The following is a 22179-nucleotide window of genomic DNA, read 5'->3' as shown; positions in this document are numbered from 1 at the left end:
GTCCACTGGATGTTGATGGTTCAACAGTTGAGGATCCTGCTCGGGTGGCTAACAATCTAAACGAGTATTTTGCATCTACATTCACACATGAGGAGTTATTCAGGAAGGGGAATGTCGTAGGTGAAGTAAACATTGGCAGTGAGCTAGATTATTTTCTACTAACTGAGAGGAAAGTGGAGGAGAAATTGCTGAGGATAAACATAAAAAAGGCACCAGGGGTGGATGGGATCTATCCAGTTATATTAAAGGAGGCAGCAAAGGAAGTAAGCAAACCCCTAGCCATAATTATGAGAGCTTCTTTGGACTCAGGGGAGGTACCCATGGACTGGAGATGTGCAAATGTAACCCCAATTCACAAAGGAGGATCAAAGGCTGACACAAGTAATTATAGACCTGTTAGTTTAACTTCTGTTCCAGGAAAATTAATGGAGGCACTGGTTAAAGAAGCACTGCAGGATCATCTGGACAAGAATTCAGTTATAGCTCAGACACAGCATGGTTTTGTTAAGGGCAGGTCTTGTCTGACCAATTTGATTGGATACTATGATGTAGTCACAAAAGAACTGGATGCAGGGAATAACTTTGATATTATATATTTGGATCTTAGAAAGGCATTTGATACTGTTGCGCATGGAAGACTGCTGCACAAATTGGAGCAGTGTGGCATTGGAGGCAAATTGCTGCTATGGATAAAGGGATGGTTGAGTGGCAGAAGACAGAGAGTGGTAATCAATGGACACTGCTCAACGTGGACTAATGTTATTAGTGGAGTTCCTCAGGGTTCAGTGTTGGGTCCATTGTTGTTTTCTGTATTTATAAATGATATTGATGATGGTGTATCAGGCTTAATGTCCAAGTTTGCAGACGATACCAAGGTTGGCAGGGTTGTTAAGGACACTACTGATACTATGCTGCTGCAACAGGAATCTGGAAAGGTTGAGCAGATGGGCTGAGAGGTGGCAAATGAAGTTTAACATTGACAAATGTAAAGTACTACATATGGGAAACAGTAACCCCAGATCAACGTATCAACTCTGTGGTACTACGCTGACAGTGGTAGAGAATGAAAAGGATCTGGGGGTAATTGTGCAGGCAGATATGAAGTTCTCTGAGCAGTGCAGACGAGCTGCAAGAGTAGCTCGTGGTGTCTTGTCAATGATATACAGGAATTTTTCTAGCAGGGATAAGGATGTGATTATTCCCTTGTATAAGGCATTGGTCAGGCCACACCTTGAGTACTGTATACAGGTCTGGAGGCCTCATTTCAAGAAGGATGTAGAGCTGCTCGAACGAGTACAGAGAAGGGCAACAAGATTAGTGAATGGAACAAAGGGTTGCTCTTACGAAGAAAGGCTTAAGTTTTGCAAATTACAGAGCCTGGAGACTAGGCATCGGCGAGGTGATCTGATAGAGGTGTATAAGGCTTTGAATGGCTTGAGCATGCTCAATGCCGATGGGATTCTTCCTCTTGCTCAGAATAATCACCTGAGAGGGCATAAATTCAAATTGAGGAAGGACGGATGTCGGATAGATGTGCGGAAATTTGCCTTTAGTCAGCGGGCAGTTGGTTTGTGGAATAGACTCCCATCGCTTGTTGTTAAAGTTGATAGCCTAAATAAATTTAAGGCTCAGCTGGACAGGTATTTCGAACGAACGGAGGGGTGAAATGGGAGTAGTTGTTGGTTTTTTTTTTTTTTTTTTTGGCTGATGCTGAATAAGCTTGCTTTCTTGCATCATATGCCTCTACTAATGCTAATGCTAAAATATTGCTACTATATCCCTGATATGTCAAAATTTTAAAAGCCACACATTTTATGGCAGGGTTAAGGCGAAAACTCACTATTATCACCTCACGTGAGCTCACATTTTACTAAAGTTCTGGAGGTCACTGCCATAAAACAATAAAAACAATTTGCACTTTCTGGGTTATTGGGCTTTTCTGTTAGTGTAGTTCATTATAAACGGTAAACTTGATCTTCTTGCATTTGCGATGATACCGATGACTGGAATTCTGTGGGTTTTTATGTTATTATGGTGAAATGTGTGTCCCCTTCACTGAAATCTTCAGTCATATAAACAAAATAAGTCCGAAGCTACATAAGTCGGGGACTTAAATGTATTGAGAAATGTTCAGCAACCTATGTAAAAAGTATAGTAATAGATAAAAAATGAAAAACTTACCACACGCTACTTGCGTATTGGAGATGCATTTATTTTTTACGATGTTCATTTTAAATCTAATAGCTTCCCTTTATTTTTTACAATGTCACATATGGTCTGGTCACCAACATTATTATGGTTCATTAGAGATTTAACGGATGCATTGTTTTCAAACTTTTGAATAATTTCAAGTTTTTGTTTAATTTAAAGCACAACCCTTATGTTTGCCCATCATTTTTTCAATTTCTGAACAAAAAATAAATAAATTAATTAAGTTACTATAAAAAAAAAATTTCGACATTCCTGACATAAATAACGAAACAAAACTTGTCCTTTTGCAGTGCGACAGAACACAACAATCGACCCGACACATTAAAACTAAACATTTCGTTTCTTTTTTTTTTTTTTGAGGGGCAGGTGTGAAGACAGCGGGGGTTGCAAGATAATAGGCACACAAATCTTCCAATGCTGACTTATAATTCCGCTTCTTGTCCCTTATTTATGACTTTGCTGCAAAACATATGTTTATACCTATTCTAGTTATTACTTTAATTTTATGATTTCTGGTTGGTTTTTTTTTTTTTTCAATTTGGTGTTTTGAAGTGTCCTGGTAAATTGAGAGTCTGCTGTATTCAAGCAGGAGAGATTTTTGGGATATTAAGAATAGTGATGGGATAAATGTCATTCAGTTTTTGAGATTTTTAATAAATATTTAGAAGAATGATTAATAATAGTATGATACCACAACAGCTCACAGAAGCCTCTATTTAATATTGCAGTATGAGATTATCTCCTTCACACAAATTGTAACAGATGACATTTATGTTTTCTTTTATGAAATGTTTTGATTAAGCATTTAACAAAGTTGCTAAGCATGAGTAAATGAATATTGTTTTGAAGTATTGGAATTATGGCAACAATAGAGTAAGCACCTGTTATCTTACTTCTGTCTTCCTGGGCCACACAAGAGCTGAAAATTTGCTTGACAAATTCCAAAAGTGTTGTCCTCTTTTCTTTTGCAAAAAATATTTTGTTTCAATGGATGGCCCTAGTGTGAAATGGGCTTTTGCCAGTGAACTGTCTAAGTAGCTTGTTTCTGTTGAAAAATGATCCATAATTATTATAGCTTGGAAGCTATGAACTTATGAGTAATGCATAAAAAGAAGCAGTTAATTTTTTATTTTAAAGCTTAATTTATATTAAAAACATTATGTAGTCTCCTTCATGCCTTATGGCTGCTTCTCAATGTTCCGGTAATTTTTGAATGCTGATTAGCTGTCTGCTGAAGTTAAGCTGATTGAACCATTGCTTTGTCCGCACAATGGTTCCTTGAGCTTAGCGAATAAATCATAATCATGAGAACTTGTTATCTAATGTAAAGGTGCTGAGGTATTGTTTTTGTAATTAGTGAAAACAAGCTGTACAGTCTCTGTGATATGAGACTTTGTGCTGTTATGGAGCATAATTTCTGGTGAAGAAATGTTGCAAGTAGTCCCCAGTTACTGATCTTCCAAGTGGTACGTGATCAGCAACAGTAATGCCCTCATAATCAGTCTATGATGACTATTTGTTTCACCTTTGATTATTGCCAGTGATATTTAGAGGGATTAGTGAAGTTGGATGCTTCCACTGAGTTGATTGTGACTCTAATTCAGGTCCAAAGTCACGTATTCATGTCTCATCAGTGGATACATTTTAAAAACTCTGCACCTTGTCAGTAATATGTAAGTAACTGCATTGCATTTTCTTTACACTTTGCTCGTTTTCATCTGACAACAAATGTGTAACCTCGACTGGCGAGTGCAAGGTGTAACACTTCAGTTAAAATTTTGTGAGTAGATGATTTCGGCATTCTAGATTCTTTGGCTATTTCTTCACAGGTCGTACTTCTGTCTTCTGAGGAAGTGGTAATAATGACTAAGTAATCAACTAGGTAATAAGCAATCAACCACTTGCTGGCTTAAGGCAAATTTCTGCACATCTGTTCTACTTTTGATTTTTTATAGCACAAAAACAACAAGGTTATAGTGTGCCACAACAAAGTTAAAATTCAAAAAGGATGACATCTAGTCTGCAATTGTCACCTCAGTTGGATCAATTTGCAGGTGATTAGTCTCCAGACACTGCAATTTGCAGAACTTAAGCCTTTCTTGGTAAGAACACCCCTTTGTTTCCCTCACAAATCTCATTGGCCTTCTCTGCACTTGTCCAAGTATATGATATTAAAATTATTTTTTGCCTCCAGTTTCTTTTGTCGTAGTATCCATTCAAATTGCTCAGGTGAGATTTTCCCTCAACAAACCCAAGCTGTATCTGAACTATAACTGCAGTCTTGTCTGGATGATCCTGCATTATTTCTTTAACCAGTAATTGTTTGTGTCATCCTTTGATACCCCTTTGTGAATTGAGGATACATTTGCACTTCTTCAGTCCGTGGGGACCTCCCCTGAATCCAAGGATGGTCTCATAATAATGGCTAAGGTTTTGCTTACTTCCTTTGCTGCCTTCCTTAATATAACTGGAGAGATCCTACCAGTGCTTTTTTTGGGATGGTACGTCATACCGGCACCTTTATTAACAGTGACGTGTGACATTTGGATGGAGTGCACTCAGAAATTTGTAATATATCTGTAACTTTTTGTTTCACATGTTTACCTACTATTCAAATAAGCTTAAAATTATTTAACTAAATTTGCATTTTTCACTGTCTATTGTTAAGATATTTTCTATATAAAACTGTATAACCATTTTTAGAATTCTAAATTACTCAGTTGGACCTCTCTTTAATGAAGTCCTTTTGTAGCGAATCATTTTGAATTTCCCTTGAAAGTTACATTTCAAATAGTTTCCATTGAGCGAAGAAATTTTCATATAGCGAACGGATTATGAGAGAATTAACTCGGTACGCACAGTTCGCATTTCTGGCCTTTAGGCAATTAGTGCTGCTGCATGAATTAAGAGAGCTAATGGGATTACTATTCTACAACTTAGTGGTACCTGGTAAAACCTATCCGACCACCTGGTCAACAGTGAGCAGATCAAGGTGTATTCCCAGTGGGCTCTGGCCCACCTTCTACTGCAGTGGTGTGTCCAACCTTTTCCCGTATAGTGGCCGTATTCAAAAAAATTCAAAGTTAGATTTCTTTAGTATGTTACATTTTCCATATCTTGTTGCATGTAAAAGTAAAATTGAAAATATTCAAAATTTTTATTAAGTACAATACACAATTGCATTTACTGAACAAGACATTTAATGAGAATTTTTTTGATAATTAACAAAATTTAAAATGCTGTTTTAGTTTAACTTCTGGACAGGCTGTAGGTTGAAGACTGCTGTGAATCAACTGTAAGCACCACATTCAAGAATTAGGAGAGCCTGATTTTCTTTTACCCCGACAAATAATCATCTGTTGTTTCGTGGAAATGCATTATCCACATTTTTCCGTAAATTTTCCCTATCCCTGTTTACATGGCACAGTACCTGAATATCCGAATGACACTGATATTTTGGACAGTTTCAAAAAAAAAAATAAATAAATAAAATAAAAAATTTAAATTTAAGAACTAGTGACAATTCTGATGACCAGAGAAGGAAAACGAGGACAGCGAAGGTATTAAACCTTCTAAACATGAATTGTTGGCATTCGGTGAAAATGAAGTTAGAAAATTGTCAATTTGGTTACAGTTAAATGAAAGGTATACAATTCGTGGATTTCAGAAATACCTCATTGAAAAGATGATTTTGGAAGAATTGAAGCATTTGATGGATGCTCTGAGTACGATACCAGTTTCATTGAGAGAATGTGAACGAGGATTTTCACAAATGAATCTGATCACCAGCCCAACCAGCGCTTCGTTGATGACAAAACTATTTCTTAAAATTGTAAGCCCACTGCTGACCCGTTTCGATCCAGCAAAATATGTTGATTTGTGGCTGTTTTGGAAACATCATTCAGCAAGAGGCACACAAAGAGGAAGAAAAAAAGTCGGCAAGGGTGTTGGATGAGAACTTAATAAAAATTTGGAATATTCTACAAAAACTTTATTATGAAATTATTTTTACTTATGTTATTTATTTTTACTTATTATTTTCATAGTCCGTAGTCTAATGAAGGACCCTTATAATGTCACTCGGTTGTCCGTCTGTCACAGCATTGTATCTCTGGAACCAATCAACCTGTTGACTTGAAATTTTGCATGGTTTTTTTTCTTTTCTTTTTTCTTTTTTTGGTTTGTTATTTGGTTTTTAGGAGCATTAGCAACTAAGGCCATATTGCTCCTGGGATATGCGGTGGTCATTTCCTGACCTTTCTGCATCCTCCGTATTTGGTAGTCACGGGCTCGAACCCTGGTCTAATCAAGAAGTGTGTGGTATGCACTGTTGCTCCTGCCCACCTGGCTACGGAGGTGCCGCATGGGTTTGTACATCATGTGGGCCTACATACACCATATTGATCGTTGTTGACAAAAATTTGTTTGAGAAATGTGGGGGGAAATGTTTTTAACAATCTATAGCTTATTATACACCGTTGGAAAGCGCTCAATGAGTAGGCGTAAAATATAATTTTTAAAATTAAAAATGGTGGCACCAGACAAGAAGATGTAATTTTCGTGTTCCCACCTCTATTTCCGTCGCTAATGGAGCTAAAAATTTAAAAATCACATTAGCTATGCGTTATTCGATGCTTATCAAGGGAAAACTATTCCGATTGAAATCTATCATTTACTTTCTGTGTTAAAATTAAAAAACAATTTTTATTGCACTTTGATAGCATGCTTCTTTGCACTAAGTAACTCTCCTTTGGTGACAAAAAGGTTGCTAAATAGTTAGTTAATATTTCTATAAAGTTCATTTATAAATTTTGAGACATTTTGAAACATTTTTTTGATAGTTTTCAAAGCTGGAGTTGTCCCCGACAAGGAGGTACTCAGAGAGCCAGCGTTGAGGCGGCGGTGGTGAGGAGGCACCTGCACGGAGTCTTGCATGACCCTCACCTGACAGTCACTTTTCCCCCAAGACTTCAATCGCGCTTCCAGGAAGAAGTCGGAGTTGCTTCTCCCACCCTTGTCATTCACAACAACTGCAAAGACTCAAATAGACAACATTTTCATTAGTTCCTTTGTTTTAGGCCAAGCCGGGGTAGTAGAAACTTTTTTCAGTTACCATAAAGCTCTCTATTTGAGATACTAAACTAATGACCATTCATGACTACGGATCCTTCATCCTGAGTGCCTGGCAATCAGTAGTTAACCGATTTATTTACTTATTTTACTCATATTTTGCTTATTTTTTTATATACTTGAATAATAAATTTAGGCTTAATAAACTGTGTTAATATACTAAATTTGTTGTTCTTATTCGAAAACCATTACTACTAAAGTAATAATATCAACAAAAAAAATTTTTAGAGTACTTTTCACATCCTTTTAATTTTCAATTTTTCCTGATAGAAAAAATGAGTACCGGCACATATTTTTTTTACAAAAAAAGCACTGGATCTTATCATCCCAGGTGCCTTTCTTATGTTCGACTTCAACAATTTCTCCTCCACTGTTTGTGCTGTGTTAGAGTAACAAAGAGTAAGACCAATACTTGTATACTTGTATAAACACCAATGATAGGAGCATAGTAAATAAATTTTATAAATTTGAAGTACTGGTCAAGTCATCAAATGCAGACATTTTGGGATAACATAGAAGTGGTGTCACTCGGATATAAGGGATGTGATATATGGGGAGTACAATGTGTACAGAAATGAGAGAGAAGATAGGAAGGGGGATTATGCTTTTAATTAAGAAGCACATAAAATCAATGGTAATGCATCCAGTGCACATGGTTGGCCAGTGCAATGTTGAGTCAGTTTCGTGTGACATATAAACGGGGAAAACAAATATTAGAGTAGGAGTGTATTATAGGCCTAATGATTGTGATGACTACAGTGAACATCTGTACAGAGAAATAGAGTGGGACTGTAAATCTTGCCTGACCCTTTTGATTGGATACTATGATGTGGTCACAGAGGAACTAGATGCAAAAAATAATTCTGATATCATATACTTGGATTTCAGGAATGCTTTTGATACTGTTGCACATAAAAGACTGCTATACAAATTGGAGCAGTGTGGCATTAAGGGTAATTTGCTGCTATGGATAAAGGAACGGATGAATGGGAGAAAACAGAATGGTAATCAATTGCCACTGCTCTTCGTGGACTAATATTATTACTGGAGTCCCTCAGAGTTTGGTACTGGGCCTATTGTTTGCTATGGAGATTAGGCACCTGCCAATTGATTCAATTGAGGTGTATAAGGCCTTGAATGGTTTGAGCAAGCTCAATGCCGATGGGATTTTTCCTCTTGCCCAGAGGAAGAATCCCATCAGTGTTCGCCTGAGGGAACATAAATTTAAATTGAGGAAAGACAGTTGTAGAATAGATGTGTGGAAATTTGCCTTTAGTCACTGGGATTTGAATTTATGCCCACTCAGGCGATTATTCTTTGCAAGAGGAAGAATCCCATCGGCATTGAGCATACTCAAACCATTCGAGGCTCTATACACCTCAATCAGATCACCTCGCAGATGTCTAGTCTCTAGACACTGTAATTTGCAAAACTTAAACCTTTCTTCATAAGAGCAATCCTTTGTTCCATTCACTAATCTTGTTGCCCTTCTCTGCACTCACTCCAGCAGCTCTACATGCTTCCTAAAATGACGCCTCCAGACCTGTATACAGTACTCAAGGTGTGGCCTGACCATTGCCTTGTACAAGGGGATAACACCACCTTATCCCTGCTAGAAAAATTCCTGTATATCATTGACAAGACACCATGAGCTACTCTTGCAGACCATCTGCACTGCTCAGAAAACTTCATATCTGCTTGCACAATTACCCCAGGTCCTTTTCATTCTCTACCACTGTCAGTGTGGTACCACAGAGTTGATACATTACTCTGGGGTTAGACCTTCCCATATGCAGTACTTTACATTTGTCAATTTTAAACTTCATTTGCCACCTCTCAGTGTATCTGCTTAACTTTTCTAAATCCTGTTGCGGCAGTGTACTGTCATTAGTGTCAGTAACAACCCTGCCAACCTTTGTATAGTCTGCAAACATGGACATTAATCCTGATATACCATCATCAATATCATTAATAAATACAGAAAAAAAACAGTGGACCTAGCACTGAACCCTGAGGCACTCCACTAATAACATTAGTACATGAAGAACAGTATCCATTGATTGCCACTCTGTTTTCTCCCACTCAACCATCCCTTTATCCATAGCAGCAATTTTCCTCCAATGCCACACTGCTCCAATTTGTACAGCAGTCTTCCATGTGTAATAGTATCAAAAGCCTTTCTAAGATCCAAATATATGATATCAAAGTTATTCCCTGCATCCAGTTCCTTTGTGACCACATCATAGTATCCAATCAAATTGGTCAGAAAACCATACTGTGTCCAAGCTGTAACTGAAGTTTTGTTTAGATGATCCTGCAGTGCTTCTTTAACCAGTGCCTCCATTAATTTCCCTGGAACAGAAGTTAAACTAATAGGTCTGTAATTACTTGTGTTGCCCTTTGAACCTCCTTTCTGAATTGGGGTCACATTTGCACATCTCCAGTCTATGGGTGCCTCCCCTGAGTCCAAGGAAGCTCTCATAATTATGGCTAAAGGTTTGCTTACTTCCTTTGCTGTCTCCTTTAATATAATTGGATAGATCCCGTCCACTCTGGGTGCCTTTTGTATGTTTATCTTCAACAATTTTTTTACATACTATGTGATAAATTTGTTAAAACACGTATGTATCACCATACGTGTTTTAACAAATTAACAACACTTAGATATACTGAATGATACAAGAAAACATTAATAGATTTCAGTTGACTGTCAGAGATTTTGACTCCCTGACTAAAACTACTGTCCACTGACTTTTATGACACAAATGCTTGCCAGATCCTCAGAACAGCCTCACTGTGTTCATTGAACAGTTCCCCTCAGTTCTACACTGAATTGTCTCTTGAAATACGAAACCTTCTGTACTTAAAAACCCGTGTTGTTAGTGGTGAACAATAGCATGCACACTGTTATACAAGGTGCATAATGCAAAAAACATTAATTATGATTATGAAATCCATAATTAGTAATAATAAAATTCAGAAAGTACCCCATTGAACCAATATAGAAGAGCAAAAAATTTTATCATTTTTTAATGGTTTTTAGTTTATTAATTAAATGCATACATATATGTATATTTTTCTCTGTATTTCAGATCATCCCTGTTTAGATTGAATTTCATTTTTTTAGGCATTTAGGTCATCAAAAGAAATATCTTCCTCATTTGCATGGCTTCCATGAATTTTTTGGATCCCCAAATTGTCATTTTGGTCCCTATGATAACAAAGAAATTCCAAATATTCCTGTTTACAGAAATGCAACAATGGTTGGGAGGTATCTCTATTATCCATATTATTCAATAATTAATCTTTAAGAATTTTAGTATTAGTCTTGTTGATTGATGTTGGCATTCACAAAAATACCTGCAATGATAATTAGAAAGTTATCAAAAAAAAGTCACTAAATAAGCCATTGTGTTTTGAATGAACTGCATACTTAACTGAATGCAGATTTTTGGTTAGTTTTAATTATTGTGAAAGTTAATATTTTAAATATTCTTTTGCCATAGGATATTTTGGATATCATATTATTTTATTTTATTGTATTATATTGTTAAATTTTTATAATTTTTGGTTTCATAGACATATTGGAGTAGGTGCAAATATATTTGTTGCTAGGGGATTAGTTTTTACTCTTGATCTCAAAAGTAGGTCACTAGGGAATTAGCTTTTAGTTTTGATTTTAAAAGCAGTTCTCTTTAGGTGTTAGTAGTAGTAATGGAGGCATGTGATACAAGAAAGCAAGCATATGAGCTTAGGTACCAAAGCCAAAAAAAAAAAAAGAAAAAAAAAAACAATTTCACACATCCAGTTCCTCCTTAAATATATTTAAGCTATCAACTTCCACAGCGACAGATGGAAGTTTTGTTCCAGCAATTAACCACCCGCTGGCAAAATACAAATTTCTGCACATTTATTCTTCAACTGTTTTTCTACAATTTGAATTTATGCCCTCTCAGGTCCGTAATCTGAGCAAGTCGAAGAATCATATCAGAATTCAGTGTGCTTAACCCATTCAAAGCCTTATACACATCAATCAGATCATCTTGCAGGTGCCTAGTCTCCAGCTTCTGCAATTTGCAGAACTTAAGCCTTTCTTGGTAAGAGGACTTTTTCGTTCCCCTCACCAATCTTGTTGCCCTTCTCTGTACATGCTCAAGCAACTCTTCATCCTTCCTAAAATGAGGCCTCCAGACCTGTACGCAGTACTCAAGGCATGGCCTGACTATTGCCTTATACAAAGGGATAATCACTTCCTTTTCCCTACTAGCAAGATTACTGTATATAGTTGACAATACCCCATAATATGCTCTGGCAGCCTGTCTGCATTGCTCAGAAAACTTCACATCTGACTGCAAAATTACTCCCAGATCTTTTTAATTTTCTATCACCCTAAATTTCTCTAGGGTTATTTCTACCCATATGTAGTACTTTGCATTTGTCAATGTTAAACTTCGGTTGACACTTCTCAGCCCATCTGCCAAAATTTTCTCGATCCTGTTGCAGTAGCACACTGCCATTACTGTCATTAACAACCCTGTCAACCTTTGTATCATCTACAGACTTCAACATTAAGCCTGATGTACTTTCATCAATATCATTGATAAATATACAAAACAGTAGTGGGCCCAACCCTGGGCCCACTACCGTTTAGTGAACCCTGGGGGACTCCAGTAATAACATTAGTCTACAAAGAGCAGCATCCACTCATTATCACTCTGTCTTCTTCCACTCAGCCACCCATTATTATCCATTGTAGCAACTTTCTCTTAATGCCACACTGCTACAATTTGAACAGTAGCCTTCCATGTGCAACAGTATCAAAAGCTTTCCTGAAATCCAAATATATGATATCAAAATTATTTTTTGCATCTAGTTCCTTTGTGGCCATGTCATAGTATCCAATCAAATTTGTCAGACAAGACTTTTCCTTAACAAACCCATGCTTTGTCTTAATTATTACTGCAGTCTTGTCTAGATGATCCTGCAATGCATCTTTAACCAGTGACTATTATTTTCCAAAGAACGGAAATTAAACTAACTGGTCTGTAACTACTTGTGTCAACCTTAGATCCCATTTGTGAATTGGGGGATACATCTGCAATCCGTGGGGACTTCTCGAGTCCAAGGATGCTGTCATAAGGGTTTGCTTACTTCCTTTGCTGCCTCCTCTAATATAACTGGATAGATCCCATTCATGCCAGATGCCTTTCTTATGTTTAACTTCAGCAATTTCTTCTCCACTTTGCTCTCAGTTATTACAAAATCATTAACCAGCCTGTTATAGTTTGATAAACCTCCGGCATTTTCCTGCCTTAATAACTCCTCACGTGTGAATGTAGATACAAATTACTCATTCAGATTATCAGTTGTTGTTGTTGTTTGTTATTTGGTATTTAGGAGCATTAGCAACTAAGGCCATATTGCTCCATTGATTATCAGAGCAGGATCATTAACAGTTGAATCATCAATATCAAGTGGATCAATCTGATTCATCCCCTTCCTTCTAGAGTTTATATATGTAAAGAAGTTCTTGCTATTTTTCTTAGCATCCTTTGCCAAAGATTTCTCATAATCTGCCTTTGTTTGCCTAATCTCCTTTGTGACTTGATTACAGACTAGCTTATATCTGCCATAGGCTTCTGTGTCACGTGATAATTTATATGCATAGAGTATTACACTCTCCGGTTGCCTCTCGAACATGCTGCCGCCGAAAACAATCATCCAATAAATCCACAAAAATCATGCTAGTGTGCAAGTGACCAACCCACAAGTTCCAGTCAGTATCTGGGAAGTTAAAACCCCCCATTATAACACAATCTGATTTACTGGCCCATTCTATTTCTCTGTACAATTGTTCATTATACTCATTAGAGTCATTAGGCCTATAACACACTTCTACTCTCATTTTTGCTTTCCTAGTGCTTATGTCACACCAAACTGACTCAACATTGCACTGTTCATGTCAACTGGATTCACTTCTTTAGATTTTGTTTTTCTTAATTAACAGCATAACCCCCCTCCTCCCTTACTATCCTTTCTGTACATGTACAGAAAGGATAGTAGGGGAGGAGGGGGTTATATCAATCCTTTCTGTACACGTACACCCCAAATTGCAATTCTGCACTGCTTATATCTGTATGACAGCATGTCCCATATATCCTAACAATATCTGCCTTGATGTCTTGACCAGCACTTCAAATTGATCAAATTTATTTACTATACTTCTAGCATTGGTGTACATGCAAGTATACATGCACCTATTCTTATTCTTAGTTACCCTAACATAGACTATGTATTTATTTGTTTCATGATATCCCACCAGTCCCTAACCCCCCAGCACCCCACCCTCCAGGCCACTGCTCATTCTAATAGAAGCAGTGTAAGAATCATTTTCAACCTCTGCCTGCAGCTATTGTTAATTCGTTAGTCTGTGAATCCCCTCAAGCTAGCAGTTTTTTGACCCACCTAACACTGCCTCGATACCATCAGCAAACACTCTTGCACCCCTTCTATTAAAGTGTATCCCATCCCTGTAGAAGCAGTCTCTTCTGTTAACAAGCGCAGACCATGCCGATAAAAATTCTACCCCATGAGCATTCCACAATCAAGGTGATGGTGACATTCATCAAGTGTATTTACCTTGATAGAACAAGTTTGGTTTGACAGAAGTTATCAGAAGGGGTCATTTTTAAAGATGATTAGTGATTATTTTGATATTTTTATTATATAAATATTTTAAACATAAAAACAATTATGGTTTAAACTGGTAAAGGCAAACTAGTAAGCTCAATGTGTCAGAGAATGTAATGACTGAAGAGAGGAATTGTCACTGACATTTCACCTGTGAATTATGGCCTTTTGCCTTGCACTCCATGCAGAACTTTTTCTTGTTAATGGCAATTCTTTTTCATGTGCTAGATGTAAGGAGTGCAACAGCCTAAAATTACAATTCGGTGTACTGCTAGGCAAGATTGAATTCTGCGAACACAAGCTGATACACTAGAGAAAAATGAAAGTGGATTTGACAGAGAACCAACTCAAGTGTCTGATTCTGTACCAAATGAAGCTCTCTCAAGTCCAACCTCTTTCACTGCAGAATGCTGTTGTGATACAAGAGGTAGTCTTACTGGAGGATTCAAATGTAAGAGAAACTAGAAATATTGTGTAATATATTCCTTGCATAATATATATTTACAGATGGAACAGACCTCTAGAGTACAAAAGGATGTATTATGATGAACCCTGTGGGTACTAATGACTTAAAACAGACTAATGACTTTGGTCAAGAAACATAGAAAAATGCCATGAGAAGTGACAAAACATTCTTGTATCTGCCTAGACATGATATAAGGGAATACATGATTAAAGCCTTGTGGATTAACTCCAGGCGTGTGAGGGACTATGCAAGGCTTATGGACAAAATTTTTTGCAGCATGGCCTGTCCTAGTAACAGCAGAAATTTGTGTTTTAAAGAAGAAATCCTTTTGAACATAGGAGGCACAAGAGTTTTTGCTGGGGTCATTGAGGATGCCTTAAGACTTCAGGGAAACTTAATTTGAGGAGTTTGGGAGGTTTGTTATGTTTGTTGTTTGTTATTTGGTTTTTAGGAGCATTAGCAACTAAGGCTATATTGCTCCGGGATATGCGATGGTCATTCCCTGACCTTTCCGCATCCTCCGTATTTGGTGGTCATGGGCTCGAACCCCGGTCTAATCAAGAAGCGTGTGCTACGCACTGCTGCTCCTTCCCCCCTGGCTACGGAGGCGCCTGAGTTGGGGAGGATCATTGGAATGGCACAGAATAGTGACATGGGCCATAATTATACTTGTACTCTCCCTGAGTACTTGTATCCCACCTGTAATTACCTTATATACAGAAAGAAATATTTAAATAGATGCAAAACCACCAGCAGTTACATTTAACAAGAATAACTATCCCTTATAGTTGCTAAACTATGTGATTCCTGACGTATTTGTTCTGGAAGCTACAAGTGCATTTGTTTCAGTGGAGAAGTTTTGAAAAAGAAAGATGCCAAGTGGATTAGTAGAGAGGTTAAGGGTTTAATTAAGCAAAAAAAAAAATAAGCTTGAGCCGGTTGTAGACTACTGTGAGATACTGATTTATATGAGTATTATAAGCATATGTGTTATAAAAGTAGAGCTGCTGGAATGAGTACAGAGAAGGGAAAACGAGATTGTTGAGGGGGAAGAAAAAGTGTGGTGCTCTTACCAAGAAAGGCTTTGGTTTTGCAAATTGTAGCATCTAGGGAATAGACATCTGCATGGTAATCTGACTGAGCTGTTTATGACTTTGAATAGTTTGAGCAAGTGCAATGCTGATGGGATTCTTCCTGTTGCTCAGATTATGCATATGAGGGGGCATAAATTTAAATTAAGGAAGGATGGTTGTAGAATAGATGAGTAGAGGTTTGCATTTAGCCAGCGAGTGGTTGGAACAAACTTCCCTCTGTCGTGGAAGTTGATAACTTAAATAAATTCAAGGAAGGACTAGACAAACTATTGGAGAGAATGGATAGGTGAAAAATGGGAAGTGCTTTTTTTTTTGCTGATGTTGTATAAGCTTACTTTCTTGTATAATTTTTTTTTTATGAAAACCTCGAACACGAGAGGTATTAGAACCTATAGTACTTAGTACTGTGCTTGGGTTGGAGGTTGAGAAGATGAAAGAAGATATTTGCTGACATTGACTTGAACTTCTGTAGACTGTAATTTTCAGGAAAAATGTACGAAGGAAGGTTGTTCCAGAAAATGGCAGGCAGTTCAACAAATAAACAAGGAAGATGTGAAGTTGGACAGTAAATGGATGTTGGCTGGTGGTGGCATGTGTTTGGATTGTTTTGAAAGAGAGGGCGGGAATTATAGAAGCTGATTCAGAACAGTGCCCATGGAAGTATCTGTAGAAAAGGCATGCAGCAGAAACAGTACGTCTATGAGACAGAGTGGAGACACTCTGTTAGAGATGAGTCGTTAATTAACCTAACTGCCCTCTTCTGAATGGAATCTAGAAGCCTGAGAGAGGTTTTGGGAGCACTGCCCCAGATGTGGGAACAATATTCCATTGTAGGCCAGAAATATTTCAACAGAGTAAACAAAGTACTGCCTATGGGTAGAAGGAACCCCAGGGGACGTACCAACTGTGTGGTACTACCCTTAGGGTGGTAGAAAATGAAAAAGACCTGGGTGTAATTGTGCAGAGAGATATGAAGTTTTCTGAGTAATGCAGACAGGCTGCAAGAGCAGGACATGATCAATGATATACAGGAATTTTGCTAGCAGAGAAAAGGATGTGATTATCCCTTTGTATAAGGCAATGGTTGGGCTATGCCTTGAGTACTGTGTACAGGTCTAGAGGCCTCATTTTAGGAAAGATGTAGATTTGCTTGAGCGTGTACAGAGAAGGGCAACAAGGTTGGTGAGGGGAATGAAGGGATCCTCTTACCAAGAGAGGCTGGAGACTAGGCACCTGCGAGGTGATCTGATTGAGGTGTACAAGGCCATGAATGGGTTGAGCACACTGAATTCTGATGGGATTCTTCCACTTGCTCAGATTATGAACCTAAGGGGGGATAAATTCAAATTGAGGAAAGATAGTTGTAGAATAGTTGTGCGGAAATTTGCCTTTAGCCACCTGGTGGTTAATTGCTGGAAGAAACTTCCATCTGTTGTTGTGGAAGTTGGTGGCTTAAATAAATTTAAGGAGGAACTGGACAAACATTTAGAGAGAATGGTTGTGTGAATTTTTTTTTATTATTTATTCTTTTATTTATTTATTTATTTATTATTATTATTTTTTTTTTTTTTTTTTGGCTGATGCTAAATAAGCTCATATGCTTGCTTTCTTCCATCACATGCCTCTATTACTACTATCTTCATAATCGTGCACAAAAGTTGTGCAAAGTAAAGACATAACGAAAGGCTAGGACACAATTTTATCTGAAAAAATATTATTGTCATAATATCATCATAATATTTAATATTATTTGGTGCTGCTGAGTGGGTGACAGTCTAAATTTGTTCTTTATTGGCTTGTCAATTTAGTATATATTTGCCTTTTATTTAAAATGTTCAAAATCTTAGGTATGTATTCTTTCCCCATTACTCCTTTTCTCATATACTCCCTTCCCTCTCTCTCTCTCTCTCTCACACTTCTGTTTTTTCTAGTGTGTTTTAGTTGTACAGGAATTCCCCGATTTACGTAATACTTGACTTGCGCAAATTTGAATCTATGTAAGTTTTTTCCTGCCAGTGCAAACTGAAAAAAAAAAAAAAAAACGGAAACTTATTTCGCATCTGTAGGGATAAATGGTGGTATTGTGAAAATATCGTAATGCGAACCAATAACATATTGTTTTTTTTGTAATTTGTTCCAAGTCCTTGGAAGTTGAAAATTTCGCTATATTACTAAGCTATTTATCTCTCTAAAAGGTCATATTTATAATGGAAATTGCACTACACTTTCATCATTATCATATGTTCCCGTTATAAGAATTAATTTTGAATGCCTTTGTGATATTTTTCTAAAGCACATTTCTGGAGGTCACGACCAAAAAATAATAAAAACAATTTGCAATTTCCGGTTTATTGGGCTTTTCTGTTAGTGCAATCTATTATAAACTGGTATTAAACTCGATTTTATTGCATTTGCGATAATACCGATAACTGGAATACTGTGAGGATTTACGTTATTATGTTGAAATGAGTTCCCCTTCACTGAAATCTTCAATCTTATAAAAAAAACAAATTTTCAGAACCTTCACTTCATTCCTATTTATGTATTACAATGATGAAGGGAAGGCGACCAGTGGAAAGTGCAAGTGCTGACTGTACTAAGAAAACAACATCCATTTAGAAATGAAGATGATTAATTAAGAAGTATGAAGCAGGACAAAGTTTGTCATCTATTGCACGGAATTAGGTCTCGCTGCTTCAACAGTTTTATACACACACCTGTCCCTATTTTAAGGGACAGGTGCGTGTATAAAAGAACATGTCAAAGAATCAACACACTTAAGATCAACAGTGATCACAAAACAGTGTTCAGGTGCTATATCGAAGATGGTACAGCTATTAATAATATGGATGGAAAATCAGATTCAGAAGCAAGTGACCCTGAGTCCAATGGCCATTCAAGCAAAAGCAAGAAGTATTTATGAAGATATTAAGGATAAGTATGGCGAACCACAAGCCAAGTTCGTGGCAAGCAACAGGTGGTTTAATAGGTTCAAGCATTGTGCTGGTTTCCAAAACATTAAAGTATGCAGTGAAGTCACCAGTGCCGATACTGCAGCTGCAGAGAAATTTTGTGATGTGTTTGAAAAAATTATTGATGAAGGCAGCTATTCAACGCAGCAAATTTTTAACATTGACGAGACTGCTCTGTATTGGGAAAAAATGCCAAATCAAACATACATTGCCAGAGAGGAAAAGACAATGTCAGGTTTCATGGCTTCAAAAGATAGGACCACGCTCTTGCTTGGGGTTAATGCAGCGGGAGATTACAAATTAAAACTACTGCTTGTATACCATTCTGGAAATCCTTGTGCATTTAAGGGCACCAATAAAGCCACCCTACCCATGCATTTCCGATTAAAACAGAGCATGGATAACAGTATCTCTCTTTTGAGGATTGGTTTAAATGCTGCTTCATTCCCAAGGTTGAAAAATATTGTAAAGACAGTGTTCCTTTCAAGATTTTGCTTCTGTTAGATCAGTGGTTCTCAACGGGGGCCATCCTGTATTTCTGAGGGGCCACAGGTAAAATCCGTAAAATTGGGGGCCGTGGAAACTGTTAAATGGGTCATGAAGAGTCACTTCTAAAATAAAATTATTACTAATATAAAAAAAATTAGTGAGAGCTGCAAGGATCTCAATAAACTAAGGGACAATAATATTATTGTAATATTTTTTGTTAGGAGCATAATTCTATAGTGTGAATAAACAATATTATATGAGTAAAAATTCTATTATAAATAAAGATTGTAGAAATAAACCCCTTTTTATTATTAATATTCCTTGTATTATAAAAAATTGGATGTTATAAATAAAAGGTGCAGTTTATAAAGTACATATTTATTATAATTAAAAAATATAAGGGGGGTGCCACAGAGGTGAATGAAACTCAAAAGTGGGCCACGAGCAAAAAAAGCTGAGAACCACTGTATTATATAATGCCTCTGGACATCCAATGCATCTAGATGATTTCAATTTGAACGTGAGAGTCATATTTCTACCGTCAAACACGACTTTACTCATCCACCCTATGGATCAGGGTGTTATTTTGAATTCAAAAGCATACTATTAAGCACAGCATTTACTCAGGCATTGTCTGCAGTAGATGATGAGGAAAATTTTAAGTTAAGAGACTTTTGGAAATCTTAACAATATTTACCACGCCATCTTAAACATTAATAAGGCCTGGGTGGAAATTACTAAAAGTTGTTTAAATGGCACATGGAAGAAAATATGCCCACAGCACATAAAAGGCTTCGAACGATTTGAAAAAGACGAATCATACGAAGAGGTTACAGATGAGATTGTAAAGGTTGCAGAGCTACTTCAGTTGGAGGTTGATGCCAAAGACGTGGAGGACTTAATAGAGGAAAAAGGGAAGGAATTATCTAACGAAGAACTTGTTGACTTGCAGGCAGCGATAGTGAAAGAAGAAAATGTTGATGAAGCTCGTGAACCAAATGAGGAGCTGAGATGCTTCATCACCAGAGAGATGGCAGTAGCATTTCATGAAATTTCATCGGCAATGGCGAGGTTTGAGAAGATAGATCCTGACAGCGAATGATTCTTAAAAGTTAACAGAGGGGTGAATGATATGCTTGCTTGCTACAAAAAAATCTACAATGAAAAGAAAAAAGCCGCCACTGTCCAGTCATCCATTAATATGTTCTTTCGTGAGGTCGAGCAGCTGACCCCTTCTAAATCTCCACAGCTGTCAACCTCCGCAACTGTGTACTTATCAACTGAAGACATCGATTCTGGCAACAATGCTCGAGAGGTAAAACTTATTGACGTTATGCCTGTCTCCCCTCTTTTTTTGTAATTTTATAATTTTGAATTTTTTTTTTAAATTGCATGCTTTTGTAATTTTTCTTGCGCATGAAATAAAAAATTGAATAAATACAATAAATAATTCTGTTATGTTCATTGAACATTTCTTTTTTGATTCAATCAATTCAGTGAGCACAGTTGTGAGTGCTGCACAAGCTTGGGCGAAATTCTGACTTGTGCAGCCTTTTCGACAGAACGCAACCCTTACTTAAGTCGGGGAGTTCCTGTACACCTTATTGATGCTGAGATATGTGTGTGTATTTTTGGATACCTGTAGCCTGGACACCCTGTATATATATCTGCATCCTATGCTGCTGCTTTGTGCACTATGGTGTATTTCTTATATTCAATTTATACTCAATCTTTATTCAATATGCATTAACTTTCATAGTTATTATATATACATCTGCTTCCTATGCTGCTGCTTTTCGCAATATGGGGCATTGGTTATATTCAATCTATATTTAATATATGTTTATCTATTCCCAATTTAAGTCTTAGCCTTCTGTTGCTTTGCACGAAGCTAGTCTTAAAATACAACCACTTCTGCTTAATTTCTTTATTGCTTTAGACAGTTATGTTCGTTATACTTCCTGCCGCATTTCTTCCTGTCCATAATTTAGGGTAAAATGCATTATAGAGATCTGTTTATTTTACAGCTCTCTCTCTCTCATGTTGGTTTTATTACTATAAATTACGTATGGTCCCTGTTTGTTAACGCTTTGGTTGCGGCTATCGGATTGACTATTTGTGTTTTCACACTGTGATTTCCTGCCCATTTGGTTTTATATTTCAGGTATAGATTTTAAGTTTTTGCCGTATCGGCATTTATTTACTTTAATTCTTTTGTATTAAATTTACCTTAACTTTGGTATTAAATTTTACCGTAACTTTCATTATAAATACTGCGTAGGGACTACCTTGTCCATACTTTGTAGGAGTTATTTTGCTTTTCTTTTTCGATTATTTTTACTTTATTTTCAAATTTCTACTCTTACGCAGTTTTGGACAAGTATGGAAATGCAGTCCTTTTATACATGGTCAGGTGTAGTCCCCTGATGAAAAACCTGATCATGTATCAACTTTTATTTTCACTCACATCGGATTTAATTGTATTTTTGTTCTATTTCCCCTTTTTTAACTATGGCTAAATTTATCCACCATTATCTGATGCTAGCTACAGTTATTTTATTTTATTTATTTTACAGGTCACTTCCTTTAGAATATTTTTTATGTTTTGGCTATTATTCCTTTTTGGCTTTTGGCTTTACGCTTTTTGGCTTTAAGCTTGCAACAATTGTAAAGCAGTTATTAATCAGTCCAAACTGGAGTTTGAACAGGCTAAGAGTAGAAAACTTGCTTCTTGCCCTAATGTTAGCTGAACATTCTGGTCTCTTGCCAAAGCTATTGGCCGCAACTTTTGCCCATCTCTGCTCCCACCTCTGTTCAAACCAGATGGTTCTGTTGTCACCTCAGCCAAGGATAAAGCTGACCTGCTAGGAGCCCAATTTTCTTCCAACTCGTATATTAATGATCTTGGTAAAATACCTCCCACCATTCCCAACACGCTCCATTTAATGCCTCCTATGGTCTTCCGTCAAAAAGGATGTTTGAAGGATTTTGATGAATCTTGATGCTAAGAAAGCTCCAGGTCCCGATGGTATTTCTCCACTTGTTCTCAAAACCTATGCTCCTGAACTTACTTCTATTCTTTGCCGATTTTTTTTTCACTTTCTTATTCCAAAGGTGTTTTTCCTTC

General features: G+C 37.0%; 1 protein-coding gene across 3 annotated transcripts in view; it reads left to right on the top strand.

Annotated features, from left to right (window-relative positions):
- LOC150080879 (N-acetylgalactosamine-6-sulfatase-like) overlaps nt 1-22179 on the top strand; it is a 241365-nt gene that overhangs the window by 71287 nt on the left and 147899 nt on the right. For all 3 annotated transcript variants that reach the window (XM_090381786.1, XM_090381785.1, XM_090381784.1), the window contains one exon: nt 10469-10612. In XM_090381786.1, coding sequence (XP_090237912.1) covers nt 10469-10612 — 144 coding nt within the window. The remainder of the gene's footprint in view (nt 1-10468; nt 10613-22179) is intronic.

Source organism: Mastigoproctus giganteus, chromosome 9 (assembly GCF_048544385.1).
Source record: "Mastigoproctus giganteus isolate SK-2022 chromosome 9, ASM4854438v1, whole genome shotgun sequence".
In the NCBI taxonomy this organism is placed as follows: Eukaryota; Metazoa; Arthropoda; class Arachnida; order Uropygi; family Thelyphonidae; genus Mastigoproctus; species Mastigoproctus giganteus.
This window is presented reverse-complemented; position numbering and strand designations above follow the sequence as displayed.